Source organism: Filicampus tigris, chromosome 15, assembly GCF_054856515.1.
Source record: "Filicampus tigris isolate MCC_2025a chromosome 15, RoL_Ftig_1.0, whole genome shotgun sequence".
In the NCBI taxonomy this organism is placed as follows: Eukaryota; Metazoa; Chordata; class Actinopteri; order Syngnathiformes; family Syngnathidae; genus Filicampus; species Filicampus tigris.
The window spans coordinates 8,574,896-8,597,018 of record NC_141231.1 but is presented as its reverse complement, the minus strand read 5'-3'; the positions used below and the strand labels follow the sequence as shown (position 1 = coordinate 8,597,018).

At 41.8% G+C, this 22,123-nt stretch overlaps 1 protein-coding gene across 5 annotated transcripts in view; it reads right to left on the bottom strand.

The window, feature by feature from the left end:
• The window catches only part of ptpn13 (protein tyrosine phosphatase non-receptor type 13), a 71,038-nt gene that overhangs the window by 25,398 nt on the left and 23,517 nt on the right, over window positions 1-22,123 (bottom strand). For all 5 annotated transcript variants that reach the window (XM_086052981.1, XM_086052982.1, XM_086052984.1 and 2 more), the window contains exons 2-7: window positions 15,542-15,661; window positions 11,608-11,774; window positions 8,847-8,912; window positions 8,576-8,761; window positions 7,715-7,802; window positions 5,905-6,537 (exon numbers count right to left, since the gene is read on the bottom strand). In XM_086052981.1, coding sequence (XP_085909107.1) covers window positions 5,905-6,537; window positions 7,715-7,802; window positions 8,576-8,761; window positions 8,847-8,912; window positions 11,608-11,774; window positions 15,542-15,656 — 1,255 coding nt within the window. In that variant the 5' untranslated portion in view covers window positions 15,657-15,661. The remainder of the gene's footprint in view (window positions 1-5,904; window positions 6,538-7,714; window positions 7,803-8,575; window positions 8,762-8,846; window positions 8,913-11,607; window positions 11,775-15,541; window positions 15,662-22,123) is intronic.

Genomic DNA, 22,123 nt, shown 5'->3' with positions numbered 1-22,123 from the left:
GTATAATTTATGGGTTAATGTTATTGGTCTTTTTATAAATGTCGTCAAACTGTGAAAAGATGTTAGCAAATGTCATGAGATTTTACAGCTCAGTAAGTCTCGGGTTAAGTCCTTTTTATCCTTGTATGCCAACTAAGAATGTTCAACTGTTACTGCAACCAATACCTGTAAATTTTAATAGAAAATGTTCTCAGATTATAATGGAGTTCTATTTTTGTGGCAGCGACATAACCCATATTGTAGGAGTTGTGTGAGGATTAAAGTAAACAAAGGCAGAGGCTAATCGTAATCTTATCCACAACTTAATTTCGTACTCTCTGACCCACACAGATTTGTGAAGATTTATTGGCTGGACATTTCACTGCTCCAGTGAGCGTTGCAGTCTAGTACAACAGTGAAAGGTCGGGTCGAAAGTCCTGTGTAAATTGGCCGATTGGAAAACGAGATGCCACAAACACATGGTTAGCAATTAGTCAACATCAAGCACGTTGATATAGAATAGAGAAAGACCGATATGTTTTTTTCAAGGCCGATACCGATTATTAGTAGTCAAGGAGTCCAGTAACCGATATTCGTGGCCGATATTCATTTTCACTAAAAAGGAAAGTATTGGTGTCAAAATAAAAGGTAAAAAAAACCTCTGAACTTTGTTCAATCATTTTTGACTACATGTATACTGAAAAATTTTTCAGATTTGCATAACGATTTAACAAAAAAGTCATTATTATAAATGTTTGCCAATGTGGCCACCTTAGTTGTAAAATTCTAACAAAAAGAGATATTGTATTGTATTGACTTCAAATAAAAACAAAAGGCGTATAATAGTGTTCCCAGGGTCAGTAGAATCTTATAAAGTTCACTGAATATTTAAATAAATACTTTCTTGAAATTAACTCTGGTTTAAATTGATTTATTATCGGCCATCAGATTAAAAAAAAAAAAAGTCCGATACTGATATTCGCCAAAATACTGAATATCGGCGCAGATAATCTGCCCGGCCGATAATCGGCCTATCCCGAATATAGAGGTAAAAATCAATTCGTCAACTAATGGGTTGAACACCAACTGTTAAAGTAGCAAATGGTTTCTTTCCAAAACACTGACACAGTTTGAGTCTTTGAAGCATCTGTTTAAAACACATGCAGGGGTGTCCAAATCCGGTCCTCGAGGGCCGCTGTCCTGCCTGTTTTCCATCTCTCCCTGCTGCAACACACCTGTTTCAAATGATCAGCTCATCAGCAAGTTCTGCAGGAGCCTGATCCCGATCCCGATCGTTTGAATCAGGTGTGTTGGACGAGGAATCCTTTAAGACATGCAGGAGGGCGGCCCCCGAGGACTGGAGTTTGACACCCCTGAGGGGACAAACTCTCTAATCTTTCATTGTCAGCATGCCAAAAGTGACAATCGGTGCAATTTGAGGGGTTGTACCTTTACTCAAGGCTCCCTATTCCGTATCGTTGTCCTTAATGGACTAGCCACTGCTCTGAGCCACATGACCTGCTGCCAAGTGCCGGAAAAGTCCAATAAGGTTTGGAATTCCCTCATCCGCCGCACATGACTCCAATTATAGGCTCCAGATTTGCTTGGAACAGGATCTACTGATTAAAGCACCTTGTGTTGAGGAGTGTGTGTGCAGTGGTGTAGTGTAACATGAAAGCGACCAGGTATAAACATGCCCATGCACACACACGCATGCACACAATGTTTAGTCCTGAGTGAGCCGCACACATGTTCACACACAGACTTCATGCACTGTGCATGTGGGTGAAACCTGAGAGCACTGACCACTGCTGCGCCATCACTTTCCTGCAGGAAACAAGAGAGAGGAGTGAGAGGAGGAGAACGAAGAAGAAGCCAAGGAACACATCCCCTGCAAAAGCCGCGTTCAAACCACACTCAAGATGGAAGAAGACATATTTGAGCTGCCCCCAGCCACACGTTTATCATATTAGTTTGGTTTGGTGGAATTAAAAAGCCACATTTCCCCAATGCGGTGCAGTTTACATGAGCTTGTCACTAAAGTGTTTTGTAAATGAAACCCTGATCTGGTGCAGGATAGGGAGAGCTCCGCAATGCGACAGAGTATAGTGCGTCCTCGGTGTATGACGTCCCCAACATAGGACATTTCAAGGTTACGAGCAGGACGCAATTAACTATTTTGTGAAGCGAAGAATACGTTGTTAAAATATATCCAAACAGAAGTGGGCATTTTACTAAATTTGCTGGTCCGTCATCCGACAGCGGACAGGGTACACGTCCGTCATTGTTTGTGACGAACGGGATTGTAATAGTCAGTTCGGCAATCCGTCAGTAAGTCCGTCATCTACGTCCGTCAATTAGTCCGGCTGAAGTCCGCGGGCGTCCACCAGTGACGGACTAACAGTCGCGACGATTACATTGACGGACAACCCACTTCCGTCATTCGTCAGTCCGTCTATTTTAAGAGGTGTCCCGTTATTCGTCGATAGTCAGCAAAACGGCCGTCCATAAGAGACGGACAATTTATTTTATTTATTTTAATGTAAAGGGAATGTAAAACCCCTGTCCCACCTTTCCAGAGTTCAACATTTAACAGGTCTAGTCCCAGCTCTGATACTACCACCGCCAGGGTAGAATATTGGCGAGGTTGCGGTGAATTGGTTTGCCCTAACTGGGACAAAATGGCAGAAAATCCTGTCTTGGAGACAGTGTGCAAAAAAAAAACTGCAGTAGCATGCCAATGACTTCGACAGAGAACTGAATGCCTTTGAAGGGAACCAGACAGCCATGTCAATTCTTGTCAAATGGAATGGCCCAGCCTTTATGAGCTATGCCAGTGTCAGTTTCACCCTTATGTTGAAATGCTAGGTCAGCATTACCAAGGTTATAACATATCTAGCATGGGATGTTCAAACGCGATACCTTGTAGAAATATGTTTCAGGGCTGAGCGGTGGCATGCAAAGAATCTTGGGATGAAGGATGGCCATGCACCCTTGAAACGAAGGCCGCATTCGAAGGCACCTTCACATTGGGCCGCCTTAATGAAGTGTTACGATATTGGTAGAAGCAGCATCTAGTAAATTACTGTGTTCATCCCAATTCATTCCGGTCTCTGATGGTGTTGGCGCTTCACACCGACCGGGTGAATCTCTCACACCCGTAACAGTCGGTTCTCACCCATTTTTCCCCCCCCTGCTCATTTACCGTTATTGTCATCTTGAAGTGAGCCCAATCACAGCCGGGGACAAGGTGTTCTAAGTGGCCTCATCAGTGGAGCAAATTTTTCCTCCCCGATCCGCTTGAAAAACGGTTCATCGTAAATGCTGTTCACCTGTTCAATGTCTATGATGGCAAATCCTTATGTGTGTGGTCAATTCAAAAGTTCGGAGGAGCCATGCACCCTGTGATTGTGGTGTGGAATTTAACGATCACCAAATAGGTAGCGACATGAAGCTTGCACTGTTGGCAGACACAAATAGAAGATATATTGGTTGCGTTGAGTGTTTGTATTCAGTAAAAACGACAAGCAGAAGTGTTTGCCACCTCATCTAACAATTAGCCTAGATTTTTCCATTTCTTTTACTATTACTATAGTCTTTCTTCTTTTTTTTGTATTTTTTGGCAGTCTAGGTACCCATATATCGCTTCTCTCATTAAAAAAAAAAAAATGAACTAGCTTCTTCTGTTGCACTTTAGGCTAGAATATTAAGTGAACTAGTTTGCTCGGACAATATTTTTTTTTGTATATTTTGGAATAAGTAAAGCTGAGTTAGTTTTAAAATAAAATCCAATGAAACGACATTGTATTGTGTTTATTTGCAATTACCTATAATAAGTATACAGAAAAGCCATTGTTGTGTGTGACGAAGCCTTATATCGATATGTATCTCATCGGGGGAAAAAAAAAACGATGTATTGTGAAACTCCTACTATCAAGCGAGCAAAGGCTCGACTCCTCTTGTCCTATTGAAGGAGGAAGAGGAGGGAGGAGAAAGGGAGGGACATGCGGCCCGCGGTAGTGAAGGAGGAGAAGCCACAGCCGAGGAAGAAAAGGACGGCGCTGCTCTGCGGCTCGAGCGAACTGAAAATAGCTGCCCGAGCGCAGGGAGAAGGAAGAGGAGCAAAGAAGGCCGTTCATGTTATTATGAAAAGAGAGAAGAATAAAATCTCCAAATGGGCAGCAGAGCTTTTTGTCCACATGTGACTCAGCCCAGCTGGCCGACAGATACTTCACAAAGAACTTCTTAGTTAAATGCTGGCAGAAAAAAAAAAAAAACCCTCAATGTTCCTGTGGTTTAACAATTGAGCTGTTTGTGCTTTCGAAGATGGTGGCCAGTCTGTGCAATTCACAACAATATGCAAGCGCTGGCAAACGGCACATAAGGATATAGCAGCGAGGAGATGCTACATGTATGACGGAGTGTGGTCGGCTAGAATGAAGCAGGCCTGTAATTAGAAGGAGTAACTTGGACAGTTCCGTGCGAGTGACTCACATAAACTCAACGTTGCGTCCAACAGTCAGAGTTAAATAAAAAAAAACTAAAAAAAAAAATGAGCACGTGGGACTTAAAGATGGACGTCCCTTTGCTGTAATTTTCACCTCTGCATTGGTGCTGCCACGCAGTATCTTCTTTTATGGCCTGGTGAAAGTGATATATGTCCCATCTGGATGGTTTTGTTTTTTTGAGGCCTCTTCTTTTTTATTTTATAGCCATTACACTAAAACGAGGAACCCGTGACATTTTGGTAAGGCACTTGACATACTGTAGGTGTGGGTACAGGAATTTTGAATCTATTGTAATGTATCATTTATTCATCTATCAGTTGTGCATCAGGTATTGGCAGTTTCACTTCATGGACAATATGGAATAAACTCATCGATTGTGAGTGTGAATGTTTGTTTATCTGAATGCGCCCTATTGGCTGTTTTTCGCTCTCTCACACACTGCCTATGTGCGCCCTGTGATTGGCTGGCGACCAGTTCACCTCTCGCCCAAACTCAGGTGGAATAGCGTCTAGTTCATTTTTAATCTATGGAGGACAAGCACTACAGAAAGGAAGGCTGGATTGTACCTTAACGTCAACATTTTCCAAACTTCTATCCATCCATTTTTATAGTGTGTGTGTCCACATTAGGTTTGCACGTGAAATGGAGCCTATCCCCAGTGACTTTGAGCAAAAGGCGTTGCACACCTTGGACTGGTCGCCAGCCAATCACAGGGGACATTCACACTCTTCAATGAACCGAACATGCATGTTTTTGCTTTTGCACAATACACCATTAAATACAGTGAACATAGAGCATGCCAGGTGGACTAATCATTTAAAGTAAACTACAGTATGACCTGATTAGACTTGAATGTGTCACATTATTAACCTGCAAGATTTCTCTCAACGAAACAGCCTTTTTGTTTTCCCCAAATTGAGCGACATTTCCGCTTTATTGTGTGTGGTGTGACGTGCATAATGGGCATCTGAGTCAGTGTATTTGGTATGATGACAACAATCATGTATTGTTACAGGCTGTCACTGTCTTTCGAGTCACGATCCAACGTTAAACACTATCAGGAAAGACCTGATCTTAAAGCTCAGAGTGTAAACGTATGCCATGTGCACATGAGAAGCAAGTCAAACTCTGGGCAAATGACCTTCAAACCAAAACGTGTGTCTCAAACCTTCCTGTGTGTTTCCGGGAATGGATTCCTAAGATTTGGCTGTGGCTCTAGCCATGATAGACATGCCAACTAAATTTCATGCTGCTGAATTGAATCAGCTTCAGGGAGCAAAACTTCAAAACTCTGGAAGTCAACAAGGATCATAGGACGTATTATGTTTGACTTGGGGATCCATTTAATTGTGTTGTTTTTAGCGCTCAGTCTTCTCAGTAGTGGCAAACTGAAAATAAACTCAATAGACTCACTCACCATCCATGGCTTGTCGCAGCATCTGCAGCTTCCTCTGCCGCTCCTTGATGCGGTCATAGGCACCGGGCAGGTTCGAGCCGACTGACGGGGTAGAGAGGTGATGGGCATTCTGGCTCTTTAGCCCACCAAATTCAAAATAGCGAGAGTCCCTCTCTCTGGATGCGCTGAACGGCAGTTTGATCCTGCCAATCGTTTGTGTGCTTAACGCGTTGCTGCCTCGGCGCGCGTCCTCCAAAGCCCCGAAACGAAGGGCCTCTGGGTCGATGCAGGCCAAGTCTACGGAGGAGGCCCAGGACTTCCTGGTCTGAGCTATCCTCAGGTCTGTGCTGTGGAAGGGTAAAGACCTGCGGTCCAGTTCCACGGGTCGGCCTTTTTGCTGGGGGTGAAGGGGGTGCAGGTAGGGGTAGGAGTGCTGGTGCTGGAGTGAGACGAACGTGGGGCACATTTCACCGGGACATTCCGAGTTGGGGTGATAGTCACAGCGAGAGTACTGGGGGGCGGCCCCTTCTTCCCCCCTCATGACGTCGTGCACCGGCAGGGATCCCATGGAGCGACTGAGCCCCCGGTTGAGAGCGCTCTGCTCCTGAGTCCTGGCCCGGTAGCGCTCCAGCACCCTGGGGGCTGCACTTCTTCCTAGAAGGACATCAAAGGAAAAAGTTCCACTTAGACATCAAAAAGCTTCTTAAAACACTGAGAATTTCACATACTCATTCCAGATATCATGGCGGATAAAAACGGTTCGGGTGGAACCTCCACAGTCGATTGCACTGAAAGCTTGCTTTATTTTGGGTAAAAATCATGTTGCAGAAATGTTTGAACTGGCGCCAATTAGAGAGTTGAGCTCAGTGAGGATCCAAAGGATTAACTTCTCAGACATGCTATTTCGTTGGCCTTTTTTTGTGTTTTCCTTGTGCACCGATGACGGCAAAAAGGAAGATTGTGAGTGTCTTCAATATTGTCTTATACATGTCCAAATGTGAAGGACAGTGTCTATGAACTCGGGTAACTACACTTCTCCCTCTCCATTACATGTGTGTGAAGATCTTCAACGGGTACTGAGTTTAACTACATTTTTGTTTACTGTAATAGATGTCTTCACATCCATGCACATACGTGTTGTTGAGCAGGATAACAGAGGGCGTTTTCTAGAAATTGTGTTAGAAAGTGTGGTCGTTCACAGAACAAGGAAGTTTACAAAGGCCCCTAGGCCGAATCCAATTCATTGTTAAGGTCAATTGACAACATGTAAACAGCGATTCATATAAAGAACGGGAAGTGGCTGCCTGAGAAGAAATACACTTAAGAACTAAATGAAGACTCTTTCCCTTGCGGCTGCCCACTGTTCATTCATAGAAACAAAACATGGACATAAACAGCAGAGCAGCAGTGGTTTTTGGGGCTCTTCGAAATATGCATCTCTAATCAATGCCATGCCACGCTTACATAATCGGGATGGCGGCCATGTTTGCACGCCCCCCCCCCCCTTTCCTCGGGTCTGGAAACATGTTCTCGGAAAACCACCGGGAAGATTTGGTCATACTTTCCGAAATCGAAGCCTGATCCTGGACGTACCTCGACAACTTGCACTCGGTTCACGTGGAAAAATGAGCATGCAACTGGCGAAAGCGCAATGTAACATTTTTATGACTACTAATTCTGATGAGATGGTACCAACATGAGTTCATGTGATTTTCCCATATATGTGGGCTATTAATGAGAGTTGTTTTATCACAAAAAAGATTAATCAGCATCAGGATAATAGAGCCGCTGAACAAACACAGCTCTTTTGTTTATCTATGCTCATGGTTACCTGAAGGCAAGCCTTTGCCCCTCAGCCTCTCCCGAATTTCCTTACTCCGCTCGGGAAGAGACTCTCTGTCAGTCAGCAGACCATCCAGCTGAGGCAGAGAGAAAGAAAACACTAATGTGTTGTTTATCTTTGAATCTTGACTTACAAAAAAAAAAAAGACACATTGATGCTTCTGCGCAATGTACACATTACACAGCATATGTTATTTGGAAGAAGAGAACTACAAATGTGTGGTTGGGGAAAAAAAAACACAATTTATTCAATGGGCATTCTCTAATTCTAAATTCTCTAACAAATCAAGTTGGACTTAATGGTGGAATAGTGGTTAAGCTGTCTGCCAAACATTTAAGAAGTTGTAGGTTAAATAAACCTGACAGCTTAGCTACATGCTAAAAAAAAAAAGTTGTAAAATAGTGAAAGGAAATTCTCCCCACTATTAAACACCGCCATAGTTTTTCTACAAGGAAACTTTCAATGCCATGTCATTGTAACATGAAAGTGACAATTCACACAACCTATCAATAGAAAGCAGAGTGTTAAGATAAAAAAAAAACATCCAAAAGTGAGGCTAAACAGTTAGTGCTAACAAGCCTACAAAAAGAGAAAGCCAGAAAAAGCCAACATTTCACATTGCCCAAAGGTCCACTGTGGATCAGACTCCAGTCAAATTGGATATATTTGTTATACATTCTTTTTTCCAAACTTTCGGAAATTCTCTCTTAACTTGACCATTTTCATGACATTATCAATGTGTGGCTTTAATGGGAAAATATTGAGATGACTACCTAAAATCCAGTGTATAGGAAGTTGTAGGTAATAACATGGACCATATGATTGCAGCTGATTTGGCAAAGAACGTACCTGGGAAAGGCTACCAAGCACCAAGCGGACCAGCTTTCTAACATACGAAAACGGAGGGTCACAAGTGGAGTTTCGAATGTGTTTGCTACAGATGTCCAGCACCGTGCGCAGCGACATTCGGCTCAGTGTGACATCATCGCACATGTTGAGGAGCAGGCTGTTTAGGTGTTCTCCCAACTTCATAGGCTACGTGAAGACACAAAGTCAAGACCAAAAGTTACGGCAAAACAAAGGAAGAAGCAACACGTGTTGTCAAGCAGCTGTGATTCACCTGGCTTTGGGGTATCTCGTAGTCTGCACCCCAGTAGAGGGTCATCCCTAAAGAGTACATGTGCATCTGCAAGAAAATAATTATGATTGTAACAAGAACACAACAACAAAGACCACACAGACATAAGGAATGCAAAGGTCCAGGGCATTAAACTGGTAGCTTAAGTCATAAGGTCTAAATAAAGCCGTAAAAATGTTCAAATTCTTGCTCTTTTGGAAGGGCAGGATCGTCGAAACGGAAATGGAGGACATTTTTTCACCACTTTCTTTCTCCTGTTACTCAGCGCTGGGAAGAAAATTTACTTCCCCTCAATGTTAGTCTTGGTGGAAGAAAGAATAACTTTGCCATGGCCAAGAAATTCAACATAACTTTTCAAGGCCGGGGCAGACATTTAAAGATATACACACACACACGCACACACACACTTTCTGAAAATGTTGACATTTAATAAAAACAGCAAAGTGAAAGGTGCATTGAGAGGAAAACGTGGATCTCCATCCCACAGTGAGTGATAATGAGGGAGGGAGGGAATTAGATTTTCAAGCCCTGAAATAAAGCCTCCAGGGTCGAGCAGAGACAGGGCCAGTGGTGGAAAACTGACTCAGCAAAAAAAAAAAGCGTGTTGAGGTCTGTGGGACCGTGCCGGAGAGCGGAATGCAGTTATACAAGCTTTCAGCTCCTCTACCAGAGGCAAACGCTCTAATAGAGGGGGTGTGGTTTTTGGAGAAAAAAAAAACAACAACAAAACATTGCAGTCATCTGTTGCAAATGCAAAAAGATCTGTCAAGAGCTGTCTTATCGGTCAAGGAAACATCCAAAAACTAAGTGTGTGTTTACAATAACCACCCCCCTCCCCCCCCCACAAGGCAGTAAGACTATACTGTTTATACTGTTTCCCCAAAACAATCACGATGTGAAGGAGAATCATGATAATCAGTGAAAATATATAATACAACCTTGCTAATTACTACTATGTTGCTGAAAAAATAAATGAAGGGGAAAATAATTGTACTCCAGTTTGGCCAGCCGTGGGGTGACCATAGCCCCACCCCCGCCCCCTCTTCCAAGTGTTGTCGGGCCCATGGTTTCATTGAAGAACCAGCCCTCCTTCAAAGTCCTCGGCTGGAGGTCCAACACCGTGCCCAGGGGGGGTGAGCCTCAAGCGGCCGCAGTCCCTCCCAGGGCCCAGCCTCCCTTGGAGGTCCTGTCTGGACTACAGACACTCCGCCCGGATAAGCTCAGTGAGCCAAGTCTGGCCGCAGTCCCTCTCAAGGCCTGGCCACCCTTGGAGGTCCCGTCCGCCACACATGCCCAGGAAAGGTAAGCCATAGGCGGCCACAGTCCTTCCCAAGGACTGGCCCCCCCATGGAGCTTTGACACCGTCCACAGGGAAGGTGTGCAATGGTCAGTCACAGTCCTGGTCATAAGACACCATGGCGAAGGGGGCCATAGTCAAGCTAAGAGTCGCGGGGTCACACCTGTTTACAGGGAAGCTAAGCCTCCCAAGGTTTGTCCCCCGACTTGGGTCCCCGGAAGCAGGTATTAAACAAAAAAGTGAGTGCAAAAGGAAGGTCAGCCACAACACCGCTAAATGTCAACGCTCCACAGTTATTCCCAAAGTCACCCTTGGAAGTCCTGCCAGAAGCATGCAGGAGATTTCATATGTAAATTCACAGAAAGGGATCCCAGCGCGGAAGCGCGCCAATCTCACTCACACAAGCGTGTGTCGAGTAGCGCTTATGCTAGCCGAGATTCCTTTTTGTGGATTCTCCTCATTGGTGCGCTTTTTGTACTATTTCCTTGCTTGTTTTGCACTCGCTTGTATGAGCAATTGCTCCGCTCGTAGGGAACTCAAATGGCAAACGCCACCAGAGATCTATTTTGAGTGCCTTTCATTAACTCACAAAACAGACCAGACGGCAGTGAGAGCCGCGTTTAACATTGCAGTAGCAATGTTAGATACATATGTGGCTGTAAAAACTCAACACTCAAGTAACATGCATTATTCTCAATAATATATGCATGCATGTATTTCAGACCCTTAAGTTGTTGTTTAATTTTTAGAGATGTATAAGTAAAAAAAATAAGTAAAAAGCAGTCAGAGAAAGTTGGAGCCAGATTGATGAAGAGTACCGTTTATCACTCATGTCCATGTCTCTGAGACTGCCAGCCATGATGCAACAAAGTACTAGAGATGTGTTGAAGTGTTTTTTTGTATTATTTTTTTCACGATTCTATAATTTTTCCTCAGAATTAAATAATTCCATATTTTTTCGCTTTGCTTGGTCGAAACAAGTAACTGTTACTGACTCCCACCTTTTTTTCTTGATTTCCTTTCGTGTTTTTTTAAAGCCAGAAGGTTGCCGTTTGAAATGACTTTAGTTTCGTTTTATGTCTGCGATCTGCTTTTTTTTCCCTTCAAGTTTAAACAAGTGAATGAATATCCTTTGAGACTGGTGATTCCATATTTTTGCCATGGGTTGTAGAACGCCCCAGGCTTAAAATGTGGCCTTTAAAAGGAGAAAATGTATCCCTTGTGCTATGCATCATTAAACGTGAAAGTGCTTTGAGGGAATCTCACCAAAGAAGCAACATAAAAAACAAAAAAAACAAATCGAATCAAATAAATAAAAACACTTTCGTGGTTAAATGGTAAAACCTTGAAATATGATATGTCTGTGGTAACACTGTTTTTTGGGGCCTCTAACATGGCCGCTGAAATACTAAACACCACTGACTTGCGTGGCAAATGTTTTTGTACCTTCTCTATGTCGGAGACAGACGTAAGGGTGCTCCCCTCGAGGACTTCGGGGGCCGTGAAGGCTCTCAGGTCCTGCTGAGTGACGTACTCGTCTGTGAAGGAGATGTTGCCTGAGGGCATGAGCAGGAGAGACCAGGGGGAGATGATGAAGCCCATCGCTGAGGGGTCTGATGACGGGGAGGAAACACACAATTGACCCGTTGGAGATAAGATCAGGAAGCCAAAACACATCCAATTAGGTAAATTCCAAGCCATTGTAAATCACCGCAACAAAGCTCAGAGATTGTCACGTTTAATCTAAACATTTGTAGCCTGGATGAGACTGTTGAGGAAATTGAAGATGGTGGAAGTAAACAAACAAGCCGCGAGAAAATAACTGTTGCAGCACAGAGGCGCAGAGGCACGGCCTTTGGGAAAAATGTACTTTTTCGGACCAAGCCACAACCAGCGCCACGGTTAGCGTGTGCTTTAAAAATATACAAAGGAATGTTTGAGCAGCGCTGCAAAATTCTTTTCTCCCAAGCGATACGAAAACCCAGGAGAGGCGAAGTCAAATAAAAATTAAAATTACAAAGCACACCGATGAACTTGAAACATTTTCTTTCCAAAAGCTGGAATTTGCTATGTAAATAGAAGTTTCCTTACGAGGGTGTTGGTGGGATAAAAGACTCCTGCTAAAACCATGCGCTGTCATTGTGATAAGAGGCTATCTGAGGGACAGTTCTGTCTCTTATTAAATGTTTCTTACATTCAATGCCGCAGAAAGCATGTCATTTGATAGAAGGTCTTATCTAAGCGCTGAACGCAAGGTTGCGCAAAATAGCAAAAAGATCAAAATGCACACAAACAAAATGGAAGCACCTGCAGAAATGTCACAAAGTCAAACAGCGTAACATACACATTTTGATAATCGAGCCAAATTTGGGCATCTCCCCGCCTCCTTTACAGTCTACATCAGCAAATGCCTGATCGTTGGATGTCCCTAAAAGATCATCCCGAGCAATTAACCTGCAGTGTGGGGTGTTTTAAGTGTCATTTTTCCTCCTCATCTTCTAGGAAAACATTCAAGGCGGACAATTGTAAATGTTAACCCTGTTCAATATTTAGGAGAGAAAATCTTTGTGTGTGGTCAACACGCTCTGCGATTGCTGTTCTTTGGTTCTACATTCTAATTTGATTTTATCTTTATTGGAATCTCAGCTAAAGCTGATATTGACCAACTTTTTTTTTTTTTTTCCTCAATCAAAGGTCTAATATTTGATCCATCCATTTTCTATACTGCTGGTCCTTATCAGGTTTGCTGGTGAGCCAGAGCCTACCCGAGCTAACTTGGAAAGAGAAGCAGGGCACACCCTAGACTGGTCGCCAGTCACTGGCAAGGCACATAAACACAAGGAAGCATTTACGTTCACATTCATTTCACAGCTATGGGCAAATTAGACTTTTCAATGCACCTAACAAGCATGTTTCAGGGATGTGGGAGAAAGTTGGAGTACAAAGACAAAACTGCTCTCACCATTCTGCCAACACCGCAATATAATTGATCTTAAACGGAGAATTTTTGTGGACCAAATCGGAGGTTGACTACTGTCACGGAAGATTAGGGTCATCAAGTACAAGAGAATCATTCTTGTATTAACACTGTAACCAACTAGTACAAGAAATTCATTCTTGGATTAACACTGTAACCAACTACAGCGCTGTGGTTTGCATACAAGGCAAAAGAAATGGCGCCCATTGTTTGGTAAACCCATTCATAATATCGTAAAGATGCATGAAGCAATTGTCACGGCAAAGAACGCACAGGTGAGTCACGCAGAAATGGGAAACGACCTGGAATTAACCACTTCCACAATACAAGGTCATTCGGGATTGGAATATCATGTCATTGTATTTCGTAAACGGTGAGAAACAGATTACGTTATTGTGTCCCGATATAACATGCACTTGTTGATAACTGTGAGTGGTGAAGAGCTATTATTATAGCATCCAAGTAAACATACATGTTACTTCTACGCTTGAGTGAGCATCAGTTTCTATTGACTCGAAGTGGCAGTAAAACAGAACAATCAGCGCATTGTGTGACTGTGAAAGCACACTCAACAGCCACAAGATTAGGGACATAATAGTGACATCAAAATATGTGGTGCATCTGCTCTTATAAAGGGAAATACTTGTATGGTCCTTTAATCAGGCCTGCACCAAAACTGCATTTCATCAAAGTAAACTACAGTATGTACTAGGGCTGCTCGATTATGAAAAAAAATTTGAATCACGATTGTTTTGGAAATCACGATTATTCAAACGATGATTTATTTTTTTGCTACAAAACAAGAACAGGTTCAAAATTAAGACAACATTTTTGACAGACAACACTTGAATGACAGTTATGATTTTTTTTCATTATAAATCTGGCAAAGAAGGGTTTACATTCATTTCAATGCTAAAAATGGGATTTCAAACTGCATCCTGAAAGGCCAGCGTGTTCCTTCAACAAGCCCCCAACCTTATCACGCGAGTCTAAAATGTGAGCGCTGTCCTCTTGATGTAAAAACACCACCTCAGCATAAAATAGGCCTCGCTGATAACATGGGCAAAAACTCCACGATACTCAGCGAAAAGCAGCCAGCTGAGTACTGAACTGTACTGTACATCTGGAGGCAAAGTCAGGCTGGTTAGGGCAGACGTAGATGAAACTGAATCTTTGCAAACTCATCAAAACGAGGGTTTGTGTGCCAACATAATCAGGTGCAGCGGGGTTTCATACGAGACGACTGGGCAGCACCACCTCAAGTTTTTTTCTTTTGACAAACAAAATCAAGACGAGAGAGGAGAGCCCTGTGGTGCCCGCTGACTCACATCCTGCACCGTCTACAGACTAAAAACGTCTCTTCAGTCAGTGTTTCCCTCCAGTCCTGTCGATCGCAACTTTTTTCTACCTGGGTCCTTTTTAGTTTAGTTGCCATGTTTCAACTAGTGAAGGTGCAGAGTAGGGTTGGGCACTGGGAATTAGGAAGTACCCCCCCCCCCCTCCCCCGCCATTAAAAATTAAAAAAATAAATAAATAAAGATCTGAATCGAGAATCGTTAGGAACCGGAATCGAATCGAGAAACTGGAATCGGAATCGCCCAAATTCAAACGATGCCCAACCCTAGCGCAGAAACAGTATTATTGCATACAATTTTTGTGGTTGACTTCCCCTTTAAATAAATTAGAATTTAGTAGAAAAGTTAAGTTACTTCAGCAGTTAAATTCAAAACGTGATGTATAACAATTCATTATTATTACATCAAGGTACCACGCATGACACCATTTACATGCGCCTGGATCGGATGAACATTTGAGGGTTAAATGTGTTTGGAGCTTTTCAATAACCTCCGGCATTTTGTTAGGAGTCACGCAAGACTTCAGCAAATCTCACGTGATTTCTGCATCCACACAGTTTACTCCACTTTCAGAATCATACAGGTAATACGTTTGAATGTTATGATGCAACATCTTGAATAGATTCACTTCTTCAGAACTGTTTGGACATGAGAATCAGTTGCTGGTAAACCAGGAACGGCTTGGAGGTTTTCATTGTAATGTAATGACAACATTTTGGGAGAAAATAAATGTGACTAACTTGCTCCATAGGAAGCGTCGCACTTTTATCTTATTCATGGCAATCTGTAATTACCTTAACGAGCATGGAGCGGCTTGGTGACGAGCGCAAAACAAAGCAGGTAGAGAACTGCGAAAACTGGAAAATATGACTCGGGTGAGATAAGAGAACGAAGCCAAAAACTGCGCGGTCGACAGTTTTATGGACCACAGAGAACTCAACAAATAGTGCGGTTAGAGCCGCGGCATCGACTCAATGCAAGCGTGAGTGCAAAGATGACGATACGCAAGAAAAACATCTCTCCTGCCTTGAATTTTCAATGTTCATACCTTTGTGAAAGAGCTCCTGGAGGCTCTCAGCACTCTGGCTCAGCACCGCCCAGACCTCCTCCTCCTGGAGCGGACCTCCTCGGACCTCCAAGGCTTCTGCCAGCGACACATGCATCTTCCCTGTACGTGTAAAGATGGGACAGCATTGTGATTTCATGAGCAAAAAAGCGACATTCTTTTTCTTCAGCTTTGTGATTGAATATGAAAGGAAGGAAGGAAAAGATATCGTGCCAGCGGCAGTCTTATTAACAGCGCTGGAAATAGAACAACCACAAGCAGATGTTGATTAAATCAGGATAATATTTTTCAAAAAAAAAATAGATGCCTCGAAAGTCACAGCATGAATCACAATCGCACATAACATCACGCCAGACACAGTAAATCTTGCAAAACCTCAATAAATCACACGGGGACTCCAGACAATCTCACAAGACATCAGCAAAAGCCTTGCGAGGTCCCAGCAAATCTCACCAGACTTCAGGAAATCTTACAAGGCCTCTGCAAATCTTACGAGACTTTAGGAAATCTCTTGAGACCTCAGGAAATATCACGAGACAACAGATTTGCAAGAATTCATCAATTATGCGACAACAAATAGATTTATCACTGATAAATAATGACACAACTATTTTGCTAATGGAGTTATGCTTTATAGTCACTGATTCGTTTAAAATTGTCCAAATCCAGCCTTCAACATGAAATATTCTCTCATTTCTGCAGGCCTCCACGAAAGCAGACCAATTCTTTGTGTTTGATCAAAATAAGACATTTGAAAACATCTGCTTTTACTTTGGAAATCACCTAAGCAAATCTCAGGAACCTACATCGAATCTCATGAGACATCAGCAAATCTTGAAAGATTTCAGAAAATTTTGCAAAACTTAAATCTTGGGAGAGTTCAGCAAATGCCAGGAGAGCTCAGCAAATCTTAAAAAAAAAAAAAAAAAAGAATCTTTTAATCTAACAAGACTTCATCAACTCTCACAAACAGAAAAACGACTTCAGGACATCTCCAGAAATCTTACAAATTATTTTTTATTTTTTTTAATTCTACAAATCTTCCGACACGTCGGCAAATCTCTATAAAATGTAAGGAAATTTCAGCAACTCGAACAAAACTCACAAGCAAGTTTAGCAGCCGATTTTCGCAAAACCTGAACCACTTGTTGATGGCAAAAAAAGCAAAATGCAATGATGACATTTGTACAGGAAATTGAACTCATTGGGTTGTGGGAAAAGAGCTAAAACATTTTCTGCCATGCTGCTCTATACATAATACCCGATAAAGATAATCGTAGAATCTGAAAGTAAAATGTCTTGTGAAGTGATTCACCTCTCAAGAACGGACCATAATCGCTATGAACCTTAGCCACTGAGTCTGCCGCTTGTCACCAAAGTGACAGCAAAACGTTTTGTTTTCTGTTTTAGTGCCATAGTTAGCTTATTATTATTATTAATCATATTGTACCGGTACTTAAGAATGACATGAAGTCACTTCCCTGTACACTTAATAAACGTTTTCATTAAACCTTTTGTATACCTTTTGAAAGATTCACTGATTTCTCCTGCAGCACTTGGTGGTGGAGTCATGGAAAACTTAGGACCATACCACCTTACAACAATGCGTCCAAGTGCACATGCCACAACACGCGTTGACTGCAATCATAAGATCTTGGGAGTTTATCAAAGAAATGTCCTCAGGGATGTGGGCGGCGGGGTTTGGCTTGTCGGCAAATTTGCTGACATTATGGACATAATGATTTACGTTAAGTTCTTTTCGTCTTGAAGTTTATGCTAGCGACTCAGACAGCTAAATTTAACATTCGACTCCACTGCCAATGTTTGTTTTTAGATAAACCAAAACAGGTTTGAAGAGAAGCCATCAACATTTTACAATACTGCTGTTTGTTTGCGACATTTTTGATACTGTATTGCCAAATAGTCCACCGAGAACATGATTTTGCGTGTCCTTTCTGGTAGCGTCATTTCGAAGAACGTTCTCCCCGTGCCTGCGTGGGTTTTCACTTGGTTTTCTCCAAGGGCATCTTAATATCTCACTAAAGCGCTGCGCGTTTAAATTTAGACCTCTCCTTTAAATGAAATAGCTCACCACTTTTTGCTGCCTGAGAATAGACATGTACCTGACCGCGAGAAAGTTTTAAGAGCAACACGCCCACACTCGCACAGATGGGCACAATGTGGGCAGGGAAATAACGACTGTGTCAGTTGCAAACCCAATTTTAAGCTTCCTTGACACTTCATTTTAAACACTGGCTGCTTTCTGAAGGCTATTCCGTAACTGAACTAAACAATGGATAACGTGTTTATTTGAAACATTGTTATTTTACCACAGCGCCCAAAAAACAAAGCCCAAAAAATGATGTCTTCTTCAATTTGAATGACTTTTCAGCAGATGCCTTTTGGAAAACATTCTGGCTGTGTACAAATATGGACATAGGCAATGTCATTTACTGATTGACCGTGATGAAATGTATTTGAGTATGTGTACTTGATTAATTGTGCCATAAAAACAATTGAAACAATGTGGAGAACACTAACCAGCACAAGTGCTACTGGTTATAAACTTTTTTTTTTTTAACGTAAAAGTCCAACATAGCGTCAGCTATAGGAGGTCCGTCCACACTATGACGCACATTCTTAATCTGCTCAATTTGATGCCATGGAAACAGGAGTTCAGAATGTTCAATAAATTACAATTATTCCATTATTTGATTGAGCCACTTGTCTATCAAGGAGATTTAGTCAAATACCAGTTCCCAATTTTACTGCACAGCTCATGTCTTCATTCACATATGACTTAAATACGCAGATGAAACATGCTCAAAGGTCTTATCGCCACATACTACAGCGTTTTTGCAGGTCCATGATGCTCGATGATTTAGAAAAATTATTCAATTCCTATTTTCCCCCACTCTCACTATTGCAATTGTTATTTAATATGTGATTGTTTTTTCAAGATCCTCTTCCCAGGTATTTTTTTTAAATCCACACAACCAATATATTAATCTGTGTTACAATAAATAATATCAAATGTACTATACAAAAATGTTTTTGTTTTATAGGTTAGTCCTACGATAAAATAAAGAACCATGAAAGAATATGAAAGACAGCTTATCTACTTCGATTAGAGTTGTGAACTTAGTAAACACTTGGACTTGCGTTCACTATGACAACTTCACAAAATTCTATCAAACAAGTGTGGCATGAACAAGTCAGTAAATTATGAGTCAGATTAAAACAATAATACAAACAAATGTGTGGCTTCATCAATTCAAACGTTCATGTTACATAAACAATGATATGTAAACCTGTGGACTGCCCTTTAACTCAGTTAACTCAGTTTTCTTTACTTCCTGTGGCAGATGACCTCTGCTCACTTTGCAGCCAAACTTAGAGAAGCGTCGCTGGCGCAAAGACGGACCTTTACGTAGTTTCACTTTAAAAATTTGCTTGACGGCTCATTGGAGGAATCCCAAATAATTTCCGCATTTTGCAAACCCCAAATTCAAATACCATAATAGTTGTACGTCTTTGGTGTATCGTTCAACTGTTGTATTTCACAGGAAGAGAATTGTATTAAGGATCAAAGAAAGCTATTAGAAAAGTCTTTAAAAAGTACTTTTAATTTTTTTCCCACATTAATTTACTCAAGTAAATATCTGTTCCAAGCTTCGTAAAAAATTGTAGCTGAAAAATACGATTAATCGCGATCAATTATGGAAAATGTTGCGATTAATTAGTTACAAAATTTTTATTTTCTAAATTGTAGACTGTGCTTTAAAAATTGCATTGTGCAACATTGTGATTCATTTGAATTTGATTAATTGTTCAGCCCAAGTTAACAGGTTGGTTTTTTTTCAACGTTTACGGGGGCTCTTGGTTGACGGCGGGGTTTTGTTAAATACTTGTTGAAATTGTTGAATATGTATACCTGTGAAACTATATGTGAAACTTTTTTTTTACTAGGTTTATCAGCTTACCAACCATGAGACTAGTTGAGCTCTAACTTTTGTGAGGGTAAAGAAAAACGTTGCATTAACACAGTGGTAATGCTGGCCCATCGCTATTTAGGGCGGCTGTTTCCAAAAGCCCCACTTCAATCGTGAGCAGGGCCGTGGTCCAATGAGCGTGGAGCCGGCCTGCGCTGCGGCCCGAGTGCGGATAAAAACATTCCACTGTGTTGAAACAACAAGGGCCGCGAAACAATCAGTCTTCACAGCAGCGCTTGCCATTCTCACGGCTAATGAGTGAGATGGCGAGGAACCCGCTTGGCTCACGCTCATCTGGCTTGCACAAGAGAATGGATAACCTGCATTCCTGCATAAACATGGCAGGCCTGTTACGGGCGTACTCATTAACTCTTTTCTACAAAGCGGGATTCAGAGAAAGGAGTCTGTTTCACAGATATCCCCACCTCTAATCAGTCTGCTGACCCACTTTAGGGATTCCTGCTTTGCTCAAAATCTTCCCATGATACACTCAACGATTTGTAGCCGCCAGTCTTGATGGCGACGATAGAGAAAATGTATTTTGGTTTTAAAATTCTGAAGCAGATGGGAGAATCTTTCCTGTGTCATACTGAGCTGAGTAATACAGCCCTGGAGATAGGTGGCCTAGCATGGAAGGAGCTCAGCTTCCCATAGCCGATGTCAGGTTGTACCCCGTTAAGACAAAAAGTTCCAATGATCCCGACATACGGTACTACTTTTTAGGTTACCACCAACCGTGCTCAATGAACTCGTTTGCGTATCGGCGTAAGAATACGTTGTTATTATGGCGTAGACGTGTTTTTCATTGAAAAATATTCACTGTGCGGTGGTAAAGGTAAGTGATATTCTAAAAAATTACACCAGAATGAAAAATACACTAATAATAAATATCTCTTAAATTTGTAAATTTATTAAGAGACTGAGCAGCAACAGCACATCTAAGTATTCAAGTTAAAGCCATGTTGTCATTACAGTACATGTATACACTTTTTGTGATGAAAAAAAAAAAATACATACAATAACAGTTACAATTATTGCTAACTATATAAAAACTTTTATAACGAAAAAAATACAGTAACTTTAAAAAGACTTCATGAAATTGTATACACTTTTTAGGCATTGAAATCTTTGAATGTTCAACACCATATTGTAACGAATTGGGTTATCTGTGTTGTGGTCGGATTTGTGTGTTGCTGAGTTGTGATGTTTCCGAGGTTCATGAATGCATCGTAGTTGTACTTGGATTAATAAAAACGTGATAATTAAACTACGTCTGACGTGTTCCTGGAAGACGCTACAATATGACAAATCTCGCCATTTAAGTTTGACCTTTTTGCTCCCTCGTCTAAGAAACATTCACAGTCGGATGATGCCGTGCATGTTAGACGTGCTACCTGCCGCCCATCTCATGTAGCAATGTCGGCATAAATCTTCTGACTTAATCACATACCTATCCCCATCGGCGATTTTAACAGGACAGCCAGAATGTTCCCAAACAGTAGTCCGCAGTGTACGGGGGGACCTTTGAGCTCTGGCTCTTACTTTTGTGCCGCCACTCTTGTCTCAAGCGTGCAACAGTCAATAGCGCCCGTGCGTAAGCTCGCGCTAATAAGTGGACCGAACCGAACATGCCATACCGAAACGTATTAATACACCCACGTGTACCGTTACACCCCTATTGATTAATCCGAAGGGCCACCAGTTTGGTGCACAGGACTTGCTCAAATTATTTGCCTTAGCAAGCTCCTGTAAATTAAGACTGCATAATGCACTCAATATTGCCTGAACTGTTTCAAGACGCAATTAACCCACAATCAGGTTTTACTGTAAGTATCTTTTCTTCAGAAATGTTTCATTTCCAGTAAAGTGCAAAATCTCTTACCTTGCTGACAGTTCCAAAGTTGACAAAGACTAAAGTGAAAACCGAAATTGCTAGCAAGGTAAGAGAGTTTTCTCTTTCCTGGAAAAAAACAATTGTCTGAAGAAAAGAAACTTAAAATCTGTATGAAAAAGAAAAACAATCGGAAGCGCTAATCAAAAATCGATTAAGCACCGGAATTCATCATACAATCGAAGCTATAAACATGAACACAGAGTTCCGATGCTATAATTAAAAAAAAAACAAATAAAACATTCGCTTAAGCCACACTTTGGAGGCAGGAACACTGAACTAATCACTTTTGGAGGACCATTGCGTTTTTGGACTGCAGGATCTCATTTCAGAACTGGAGTAATTAAACAGGGCCGAAAGAAGACGCTACATGAAGGCTAGTACTTTTGAGAGGTCTGGGAACCTTTGGGGTGGGGTCTGGATTGGAACCTAGTAGATCCAGGAACCACTATTGCCAAGAAATCATACAACAAGACAGAAGCTGCCATAGCGATGTTGACAATCATGTCTTTCATTGGTCACAAGGACTTAAAAAAGAAACTAATCCTGGGAATGTGATAGTGCCTTTTACCCCATACTTAGCATAAAGCTTTATCCTTTCCTCCCACCTTCCTGCCTGTGACACATTCAACACAGATGCATATGAAAACCACGCATTTCGCTCTTTGTAACTTATACCAA